Source organism: Anarhichas minor, unplaced genomic scaffold (assembly GCF_050575085.1).
Source record: "Anarhichas minor isolate MPS153535 unplaced genomic scaffold, ASM5057508v1 ptg000037l, whole genome shotgun sequence".
Classification (NCBI taxonomy): Eukaryota; Metazoa; Chordata; class Actinopteri; order Perciformes; family Anarhichadidae; genus Anarhichas; species Anarhichas minor.
In genome coordinates this window covers 3,690,533-3,702,091 of record NW_027466483.1, presented here as the reverse complement: position 1 = coordinate 3,702,091, position 11,559 = coordinate 3,690,533, and the positions used below count along the sequence as shown (strand labels likewise).

The 11,559-nt window shown below is 38.3% G+C and overlaps 1 protein-coding gene across 7 annotated transcripts; it reads right to left on the bottom strand.

The window, feature by feature from the left end:
* Positions 1 to 32: 32 nt before the first annotated feature.
* dnal1 (dynein, axonemal, light chain 1) lies at positions 33 to 10,764 on the bottom strand. 7 transcript variants are annotated; one of them, XM_076106970.1, is made up of 10 exons: positions 10,722 to 10,764; positions 10,293 to 10,436; positions 5,267 to 5,350; positions 4,733 to 4,842; positions 4,449 to 4,558; positions 2,963 to 3,018; positions 2,810 to 2,865; positions 2,541 to 2,667; positions 1,960 to 2,100; positions 33 to 1,453 (listed from the first exon to the last, which is right to left on the bottom strand). In XM_076106970.1, the coding sequence occupies exons 5-10, from the start codon at positions 4,481 to 4,483 to the stop codon at positions 1,404 to 1,406; spliced, it is 465 nt and encodes a 154-aa protein (XP_075963085.1). In that variant the 5' UTR covers positions 4,484 to 4,558; positions 4,733 to 4,842; positions 5,267 to 5,350; positions 10,293 to 10,436; positions 10,722 to 10,764; the 3' UTR covers positions 33 to 1,403. The 7 variants fall into 7 exon arrangements, with proteins under 7 accessions (XP_075963085.1, XP_075963081.1, XP_075963082.1 ...); XM_076106966.1 differs by having other exon boundaries at positions 4,733 to 4,771; XM_076106967.1 differs by having other exon boundaries at positions 4,733 to 4,771; positions 10,299 to 10,436.
* Positions 10,765 to 11,559: the final 795 nt, after the last annotated feature.

Below are 11,559 nucleotides of genomic sequence, written 5' to 3'. Positions count from 1 at the left end.
TATAAAAGAAAAACCCTGTTTGGATGCATTAGTCCAAGTACTAAATTATTCTATACTTTATTTTCAGAATTTATCAATATTAATGTTGTATTTCAAATAACAATGCTCAACTGAGATATCAACAAAAGAAAAAAAAACTTTACAATTGTATGTACAAACACGCCTAAATACTTTAAAACATGAAAATAATTTAACCAAGACAACGTGTCATGTAATTAATGAGGACATGCTACATGCATTATACATGCGTATAACATGTATAACAAAAACTGGAACAATGTCAAATCTAAGAATCCAAAATGAGATTAGAACTGTCAGTAAAATACAGTAAACTAGTTTCTGCCCTTCAAAGAGTTCAAAACGTTTAGAACATATAAATAGAATACCTCAAACACAGTGCCAAACAGAACTGTATATGTATTTTTCTGCATGTAAGTTATCACTGTGGCTCCACAGTCCTGACCAAAGGCTGTTGCAATGTGGCCAGTGATGGCCCCTTCATGTCCCATGGGAAGGATCGTAAATACCAACTTCCTGCTATAATGCTTCTACTGTTTACTACCTGATAAGTCAGAGTTCGGTAACAGACCCTGATTTACATTTGTTATTCACTCTTAAATGTATCTCTCCAAGTCACAATTGTTCCACTGCTTAGTCTATGGTGTGAAAGTAGCATCATACATCTTATATTTAGCTGTATATGCTCATCTCTCCATGGAGGGAGGACAGTGTTTTTGGCCCATAAATAGTACTGTGCTCATCATGTATTTCCACTGATAAGGTCTCACCAACACTTTTTTTTGGTCCCAAGCCCACAAGGCCTTAAAGTGGCAGTCGTTAAGATTTCAGTCGTGGTTGATTTACAATTTCTATTTGAGTGAAAACAATGGGATTGTGCTTTGAGTTTAATAGCGTGAAGCCAATGGCTGCGCCCAAAATTCCATACTAACATGCTATTTTTTTTAGAATTGTGTTCAGAATTGTGTTTTTTGTGTTTGTTAGGAAAAACTGAAATACAGCATTTTTTCTCGGGAATGTAACCACAGACACCCAATTGGTAATACTGCAAATATATATATATATATATATATATATATATATATTGCAATCAGTGGGCCATAGGCTCAATCACCACTGTGTTACCGCTCAGTGATAGGTAAAAGACATTTATTCAAATGTAAATCTGCGAGATTGCCAATTTAAGTATTAATCTTTTTTTAACAGACTTTTCTCATTCTATAAAACATAATTGGTCATCTTGTGCTTGTCTATCTCTAACAAAGTGTACGCTGTTGTAAAAATCATTTTATAAAAAGAAAAGCACCATGACAAACCATACAAAACTTTAAAAAAAGGGAAGACTTCAGAAAAGGAGGTTGCAGTTTTGCAGAGAGTCATGCTCCTCAGTTCTCTCCATCTGCTTCATCCTCTTCCTGTTTGATGACTGGGGTTCCTGGAAACCACAGGAAAAGAGATCTCCAATCATAACTTCAAAGAAACAACGTATCGCTATTATGTGTCTTGTAGCTGACCATGTAAAGGGTAATTATTGTTTTTATTTCATGGTTTCTCCTTTTCACTCCATAGACCGTCAAGCCCTTTTTGTAACATTTATGAGTCCATAATGGGGGAAATTGGACATTTTCTTAAAATGAATACTCTATTTAAAACCAAAGTAAATATTCATTAAACATTACCTAAGCTGACTCACTAAAAATACTGCCGTGGTTATGTTGGCAATGAATTGTAATTCATTATTATTAATTATTCAGAATTTATGGACCGGTAAAGTGTCATCACAATATTTCTTCAAGCCTGGAATCACATGTTAATAGATAGTTAATGGTTCAGTTTTTTTATCAGTTAAGTCTATACCGTGGATAACTGGATGACAATTGCAGGAGCGGCATGGAATGTAGGTAGTGGTTCTAACACACGTCGCTGCTGAAACATTCTTACCATCTAGTTTCCATAGCTTAGGTAGTCTTTTAGAGGCTTCATCCATCCAGGTTCCCTCGGCTGAATGCTTCTCCTCCAGAGGGTTTCCAACAAACACCAGGTCTGTGAGGGATGGCAGGTCGGCCAGCCTCACAAACTCTCCTACACAACACAGTGTAGGCATGACATGAAAAAAAGACATGACAGCATATAATAAATGAAAGTGATCACAAGGGATTCCTACACCAACAAACCATCAGCACAATACCTTTAAAATATAAATTACTAAAGAGACCATTGCTAAAAAGTTGGAAAGCTTTACTGTAGTAGTTTTTATTTTTATTGTATTTTAAACGTTCGCCCCACCAAGACATGCAGTGGAAGGAATAAAAGGCTGCTTTTAAAAAACACTGCTAATATAGTTATCCTCTTCAATAAAACAAAATGATGTTAGGCAAGAGGAGGATTTTTTCTAAACAGGTCACTTAAAAGCCTCATAAATGTTACATGAAACCAGGAATAAACATGACATAATACTTTCACTATCTCATTAGCTCTGTCTATCTCAATATGTGTTGATTGTGTTGATGAACGTAGCTCACCCCATTCTTTCACCAGGTTGTTGGACATGTAGAGGACTCGGAGTTTCTTCATGAATTGAATTCCTTTCAGTTTCTCGATCAAGTTATAGGAGATCCACAACTCTTCTAATGTGTTCGCCACTGCCTCCTGCGCACACACACATATACACAGAAACAACCCATGCAAAATAATGTACACTCAAAAGTATGCGTGTAGCATATCTGGATCCCCTTTAAGAAAAGAGGGAACCTATAAAACACTGCTAATTCTGTTGCATATTGTAACTTACCAGCCCATTGAAGGACTTAATATTATTCCTTCCTAATGACAATATCTTCAAGTTCTCTGGAAGAACACAACACAACAACACATTACAACCCCACATTTCCATCAGTGAAGAGTGTGTGTCTGTGTGGTGTGTATTTATGCAGTCAGGACTCACTCAGGCCATTGAGATTGGTTATTTTTTCAATGCAGTTTGTGGACATAGAGAGCTTCCTGTGGAGGATACAGTACAAAAACCGATCAGGTATTTCGATGAGGGTGTTTTTTTAAAGTGGTGATTCTCAAACTTTTGTAACTCAAGACCCACTTCTTATTGTGACAAAATATCCGAGGACCATCTTCCCAAATAAATGAGAACAATGCATAACATGAATATCCTGTTGATGCCGGAAGAAGTCTGTGAGTTGTTTTGTGTTATCTGCAGTTTAATTGTTTTTTTAGTTGTTTTTTTTTGGAAACATCAACATAATTCATCTACTAAAGTATTAGACAATAATGGAAATGTGTTGGTTGTTTCTTGGACTCTGATGTTTGGATGTATTCTGTCAGTTACACTGCTGCTGATTGTGTGAATTTCTGACGAAAACAGTGACGTTTTGTGAGAGTGTGAATGTCGATAAAGTAGTCGTGTTCATGTATACAGCCTATGACTGGAACAAAAAAAACATCTTTGCATTAAAGGGGTATTTTCTGAGGAATTTACTAAGAGTAAGAAAACGTCATGGAAGTGCAGTCTAAGGGTGAACTGCACAGCGACCTATCTACCTCTATCTACCAACCTGAACTCCTTTGTTCGATAATTTAATTTTAAGACAAAAAGTAGCTCCAAGGTCTCACTGGTGCATATAAACAGGAACTTTTATCAAATTAAAGCTGAATCAATCAGTTTATTCTAAATGACTGGCACATTGATTGGTAATGAAAATAAGCATATGTAAATTACTAAAATGCAGAGACTAAAAACCTGTCTCACGACGGTCTAATCCCAACTCACGTTCCCTATTAGTCGGTGAACAATCCAACGCTTGGTGAATTCTGCTTCACAATGTTAGGAAGAGCCGACATCGAAGGATCTTTTTAGTAACTTTGGAACCAGCCATCCATTTTCACAGATTAAAGCTGTATTTTCTTAGACTCTCACAAAAGTAAAGCCAAATTGTACTCAGGAAGAGAGCTGACAGACACGAGCAACGCCCAGTTTATACTTTTGAAATTGACCAAATCGTTTCAAACACCAGCTGAAATAGTCATCTGTAACAGCTAGCCTACTACCATACTGTACCTCCTATTGCATGTTAAAAGATTCTTACTGTAGATTTTGCTCAGCCTGAATCAGTGTAAATGTGTAGCTTTACCAGACAGTATCAACCTATTCAATTCAATTCAATTCAATTCAATTTATTTTTGTATGGCCCAAAATCACAAATTTGCCTCAGAGGGCTTTACAATATGTACACATACGACGTCCTCTGTCCCGGGACCCTCACATCGGAACAGGAAAAACTCCCCCAAAAAACCCTTTAACGGGGAGAAAAGAGGAAGAGACCTTAGGGAGAGCAACAGAGGAGGGATCCCTCTCCCAGGATGGACAGAAGTGTGATAGATGTCATGTGTATTATTTTTTGTGTCGTTACAGGACTCACTCGCAGTTGGTGAGTGTGGAGAGAGAGGCATCCATCCTCTCTATAGGAGGAACCTGACCATACAGTTTTATGGCTTTACTCTCGCTCACTTTCTCCCCTGACTTCTCCTCCTGTGCGCGCACACACACACACACACACACGCACAGACACACAGATCAAAAGAAAAGATGCAATTACAACACCTATGCTACCATCATGCAACTACTTTCAGTCATGAATTTTAAACACTCGTATGAACACAAACAAATAATCATATTGAAAAATATTGCATGTATGCCACTCACCAGTTTGGCCAGTGCTTCTTTCACAGTCGTTGCTTTGGCCTGGAGGCATTACATAACATTAGACAGGGAGAGGCTAGATGCTAGTGTGATGACAAAATAGCAGATGGGTACTGTAGATAAGATAGAACAGTGCTACATTAAACACACAGGCTTTTAATATGCACAATGTCTTTATTTCCATTTTCATTTGGGGGAGTTTGGCGGCTAAGACACTTCATTCTGAGTGACTATTAGTCCTCGTCCTAGCCTTCCCAATACTCGGTTTAGCGGGAGGAAAAACTGCCAAACTAGACACAGACATCCACACACGTTTAGGGCAGACTCGACGTTAGCCAGCTAACTAAAGTTAGCTATCCAATTCAGCTAATTAAAGTTAGCCCATGTTAGCTAACAACGACAACAATATCCCACGTAATGTCAATTAATATAGCCCTCCGAAAGGAAGACGTTGCATGTTCGGAAAGGTTAGAGTCGTAACATGTCGCTAAAAAACACGAAATAGCAACGAAACACATGAAGCCACAACACACTCACCATGTTCATGTTGACGTCGTCTCTCTGGTTGCTATGGCACTGAGAGCCAGCCTACAAGCTGCGCCTGCGCACTGCGCACTGTAACTGTGACAGGGTTTGACCCAGTTAAATGCAGAATAACAAGACAACTGTTGGCTTCTTATGTCATTACGACTTTAGATAGTACAGTATAAGTGACTGTATCTGCTGTGACAGATTCGTCACCCATTATCACAATTTCCCTCATCGCAGATGAAGCGCTTCATCCACGCAGATCGTTCCCTGCAAACTTGAAAGCAAAGGAGAGGTCTCAGATACTGACCTTGATTGTCTGCAAACTCTTGATTTTCACCTTAAAACAATGTGAAGAGATTCTGGTCACGTTTTTCTGTACACAGAGACAATAATTTGTAGTGTGTGTATGCTCTACTGCAGCATGCTACCCTGTATACTGCATTGCGGTAGCGCCCTCCAGTGATACAACTTTAGTATTGCATCACAGTCTGTTCTCGGGGCTTGGTATGCCTCTACTTTAACCTTCCCAGTGAGCACTGACCCGGATTTTAACGTTGATTTCTGGTTGAAAACGGGTTGAAATTAAATAAAGACCTATTTGGACCGATTTCGTTTTTGCAAATCCCTTTTTTGTTTTTTCCTTTAAAACGAGAAGCAGAGCACAACAGGTAACCCGGAACAAGAATATTTCAAAATAAAAGTGAAGGCAATACCGTATGCAAGAAATTAATACATTAATTAATTAATCTGGGCCGATGGGAGTGCGTTAGCATCAGTAGTTGACTACATGCTGTTTAATATTCATTTATCTATGTACACAGCAATAATTAAGTTTTCGATTAATCGGTGCATTGATGTTTGATGCAATACAGTTCGTGCACTGCTGTCTGTCCACAGGTCTCAGTTTTCGGTAAGTAAGCAATTTATAACCATATGTGTGTTGTATTTGTTCTAAAACAGAGTTTTCTTTACACTTTAAAACAGTGTTTGATAGAAAAAATCATTTAGCTAACACTATCAATTTTGTGTTTGCTACTTTAGCTAACGCCACAACAGCTAGCTTAGTTGTGTAGTAACATAATGTGAAGGTGACATGTATGTTAACATTAAGCTAACATGGTATTGCTCTCAAGTGTAATGCTCGGTGAATTCAATTTGAGTAGCTTTTAGACTGTTTTAGTAGCGTGTGGACTTCACAAACATGCAAATGTTAATAGACTATTGAATGAGTTGTAGACTGGCCATGCTGATTGCCAACTGTATATTCCTGACTGGTTGCAAGTGTGCTTTCAAATATTTTTAGTGTGGTAGAATTAGACAAAGCTAACTGAAATCACGTTAGTAAATGGTGTTGAAGATGCACTTAATAAACAGCAAGGGGTTAATGTTACCGTCCCTCATAATGTAAACTGAACGGCGTGACACCGTAACGTTAACGGTATATTTCAGCAGCAAGCTGCCGTTCAGTCAACACAATGACGCTGAGTCATTACAGAGCAACAGCAGCTCACTTTGTGTAAGTCTAGTCTGAGTTCACCAGAAGCAGGCTTCAGTAAAGTGAAGGTAATCACCAGGTTGTGCTTTATGAGAATAACTATAAGTAAAGGTAGTAGGGTCATGTAAGCAGAACTAAGATAATTCATTATTCCATTAAGAGAATGTATAATGAAGTCAGTGTATATTTTAAGGTCACCATAGGTCCTATATATATATTCTAAACATTTTTTGTAATTATTGATGTTTTGAGGGATATTTCAACAAGTGTAATCCTTTTATACAGGCGACAAGTGCTTTCAAGGGCGGCCATCCTCTAGGCATCCAACTTGAGGAAGATGATGGGCATCTCATTCTGAAGTATATGGTAAGTCAATGTAACCAGCCACATGTACTGTTTTGTATTACAGAAACATTTTTAAGATCCTAATATCACTAATAGTTATAACAAGTCATTGCGACAGCACAAAGAACTCAGTTCACACCTGTTGAATAGATATAGAACATGTCTGTGATTTTGAGAAAGGAAAACAATGCTGAACTTTTTTGCTTTAACTTGTCATTGTGAAGTAAATGTTGATTGCTCAGTGTAAGGGCTATAGAAAAATGACACCACGTTCCTTTTGTCTTCCCCAGCATCGTCTGCTGTTCAAGTTCAAATGTGTCAGAAATAAAGTGATGGGATTTACTAGGTTACATGTGTCACACATCAGTCATGTGAATTAGTAGAGAGTGGGAACCTCCACACCATAGAGGGATGTACAGACTACTAGCAGTGTTTTAAATAATGAAGCGCATTGTATTCATATGTGAATAAGGTCTATTAATTCCTAATAGGTAGGGAGAGATCTTCCAACTGTATATTAATGTGTTCCATTGATTCTCTCATATACAGCACGCCTTGGCTGGCAGCACAGTGACGGTTTCAAAGAGGGCCTTCCTGCGGCTTAATCGATCATGACCCTTTTTTGCCAGGAGCTGGCTGCTCTGGTGTTCACAAAGGAGGTCCTTGTACTGTCCACCCTGACTGGGAAAGTGGGACCTCCTAAAAGACAACTGGACGTTGCCAAAGTGCAGGCCATAACAGGTAGGTAATTGTCTTGAGTCGTATGTAGACAATTTAAAGCTTCTGTGATTTATAAAGCAGCAGGATCACATGTTCAACACACCACCCGTGATGAAATATGTTTGACCTGCACTGGTAGGAATATTGGCATGTCATATTGATATAGTTCCTCAATATTAATCCTGATTTTCTGTTCAAAAAATAATATTGGTTCAACAGGATTTCCTGTGTGGTCAAAATAGAAGAAACTGTTGTATGAATATGCTGTGTGACATCATTTCTCGTCTCTTAACAGATGCTGTTATTCAAGAGTTTCCACAGACGAGTGCCTCGGACGTGCGAGCGGTCATCAGACGGAAGTGTAACAACGAGCAGTTCAACCAAAAGAAAGGAACATAATGTGGAGCATGTTTGTGTTTCTATTTAGTGAGCGAGAGTCTGCAGCGGTGCAATTTGTTTTGATGGTTCAGTGTTCTGTGTTGTTTTAATTTGAAACATGGTCATTCTGTTTTGTTTAGTAATACATGTACCATATAAACTTAAATCAGAATTTTTTTGCTCTCTGTTAAGTATATTTTTGTTATATTTCTCGAAAATGCACTATATTACATTTATTTGAAAGTGTGTTTAAAGATTTAATTTGCAAATTGTTAGACGTACAATGTTAGTATATTTTATATATTTGCAAATAGTACAATTATTGGCAAGGTATTTGCAATGTACTATTATTTATATATATATATATATATATATATATATATATATTAAGAATATATTTGAAATTCAATAAATGTTTTTGAACTTTTAATTATTGTTGAATCTTATTGTTCAAAACAAGATCAATTACATCAGATATTGTTAATATTTGTGGTTACACTTATCACAATGTGTTTTCTGTGCATGCATTACACTAGCAAACTTAGTTTTTCCTTTACTACTTTATTGACTTGAAATCGAAATAAGTACCACATAAAATTCCAAACTTTTTATTTAAAGGAGACGCGTCATACTGCCTGTATAGAATCACAAGCACCTGCTACCTGGAAGGGGATCTGATCATTTAAACCACTATGAAGGCCAACACAGTGTACTCAGGCAAAATGTGACCTTTGACCTTCGTGATGATAGAGCAAATTAATCCAATTTACAACGAAAGAGGAACCTAATATTGTATCTCACTAGAAACATTCCCTTTTCCTACAAAATTACATTCCAATATCATTAAACTGCAATTTCAATTACATTTCGAGGGACATGTTTTTCTCTCATATTACGGTCACAGTTTTCAACAGCCCTACTCCCACAGCAGTCTTCTGCAGACCAGTGTTATTGGATGGGAACTTCATTTTAAGAGACAGTGTCATGCTGGTGTGGCCAACATGCTAAATAGCTGGTAGTCTGTTGCATTGGTTCCCAACTCAATTCATCCTGACGGTCTGCATCCGCCTACAGCTCCAGAGATCAATCTGAGGGGTCACGAGACCGGTAACATGGCAGCAAAGAAGAAAAGAGAACCAATTAATCTGGTTTTTGCTCTTGTTTTGAGAGATTAGGGAAAACAAATGAAAACATTCTAGAGTCAAACTTTCTGTAACTCAATGGCATTAAAACTGAAGTCATTTTATTTGGACCACAGTATTTGACCCACATTATATCGTATCATCTCGGCCCTTTGATCTCTTCTGTTTAACCATTCAAATCAGGATTTAAGTGTGACAATTAAATCAATGAGGTAGATAAATTAGGCTTAATTAGGTGAATGCAGCCAACCTCAGAACCCTCCCCAAAACCTCACAACCAATCACAAAACACTCCATGAAGCTTGCTCTGTTCAACACCCGGTCACTAAGCACCAAGCCCAATTATCAATGAATTCATCACTGACAACAAACTTGATATCCTCTGTCTCACTGAAACTTGGCAAAAACACCTGGATTACTACGCACTCAATCAAACCACCCCAACTGGATATCATTACCTGGATAAACCACGCCCTGATGGCCGCGGTGGAGGAATTGCCGCTCTTCACCGCCAACATATCAAGACCAGCCTGACTAACATCGAAAGTCCACCCTCCTTTGAACAGCTCACATTCAAACTCTCTGGTCCTAAACCCCTGGTCATTGCAATTATCTACCGCCCCCCCAAACCCAACCCTGCCTTCCTCTCCGACCTATCTGAATTCCTCACCCAGCTCTGCTCCGTCTCATCTTCCATCCTGTTGCTTGGTGATTTCAACATCCACATCGACTCCTCAGACTGTAAAACTGCCACAGAATTTCTGGACATGCTTAAATGCTTCAACTTCACTCAACACATCGACTTCATCACCCACAACCGCGGGCACATCCTGGACCTGGTCTGCTCCACTGAAATCACCATCAACCACCTCTCCGGCTATGACCTCACCATCTCCGACCATCTAGCCATCATCATGGAGATCGACATCCCCATCCCAGAACCCAAACTCACGCGCACCATCACTCTCCGAAATATCAAGTCTGTCTGTGTAGCAGTTGTGTACTCTCTCTCTTGGTTGCGTTGTGTTTATTCAGTCACACTTGATCGATTGATGGCTCCAACCAGACGTTTATTTACAGCACAGCATATAGATACCTGGTAACAGACAGAATATATTCAGTTACTCTCACGGACAACGTCGTGGTTACAAGCTCCGGAACACTGTCAAATTAAAGAGACAAATACTTAAGCTAGCTGTTGTTAGCATGTTACTAATGCTAAAGCAGTTATCAGTTATCAGTTAAAAACATTTGCTCTAGAAATTATAAATTTAAACAATTATACGAACAAAAAGGGCTTATACAGATATCTCTCTATATTTATGTATCTCAGATATCGAATGAGATGTTTCACAACGGAGCTTGTCAAAGATCAACCTACCACGGAGAAAGCTTGCTTCAGACTAACGTTAGTTAAGGAAAACGGCCGCACCACTAAAGTCTGCAAGCAGCCAGCAGAGGGCGCTAATGTTACACACAACACATTTGTCTCCGTGGGGAACTAATGATAACAAGTTGTAAATGATCTTTAAAGGAGGAAATAATATGAAAATGATAAGGATTAGCAATAACTTAAGAGCATAAAAAGTGAAAATGCATCTCTCGGCAGTAAAGTGCTGAAAGCTGCAGAAATTCATGAAAATGACATCAGACCGTGAAATCTCTTTTTCGAAGAAAATCTTTGAAACTGTTTACTTTCACAAAATCAACTTTTGGCCTCCTCTCTGCCTGAAACGTCTTTCAAGAGCATAAAAAGTGAAAATGCATCTCTAGGCAGTAAAGTGTGCTGTGACAGCTGCAGAAATTCATCAACATGACATCAGACTGTGAAATCACTTGTCTTGAGCCACTTTTCTGAAGAAAATCTTTGAAACTATGTTTACTTTCACAAAATCAACTTTTGGCCTCCTCTCTGCCTGAAACATATTTTAACCTCTTAAGCCCTAGCCCTATTTTTAGCCTAAAAAAGTTTATTGAGCATAAAAAGTGAAAATGCATCTCTAGCCAGTCTTTACTGGCTAGAGATGCATTTTGAAAGAAAAAGCTGCCTTTCATCAAATTTCAAAATGACATCAGACTGTGAAATCAACTGTCCTGAGTCACTTTTTTGAAGAAAATCTTTGAAACTATGTTCACTTTCACAAAATCAACTTGTGGCCTCCTCTCTGCCTGAAACATCTTTTAAGAGCATAAAAAGTGAATGCTCTTAAAAGACGTTT

What these genes read in the sequence shown, in the direction of transcription:
- dnal1 (XM_076106966.1), bottom strand. An exon ending in TCCACACTCACCAACTGCGA is followed by an intron (nt 3,019 to 4,448) that starts GTGAGTCCTGTA and finishes TATCCTCCACAG; the next exon opens with GAAGCTCTCTATGTCCACAA. An exon ending in TTAAGTCCTTCAATGGGCTG is followed by an intron (nt 2,668 to 2,809) that starts GTAAGTTACAAT and finishes GTGTGTGCGCAG; the next exon opens with GAGGCAGTGGCGAACACATT.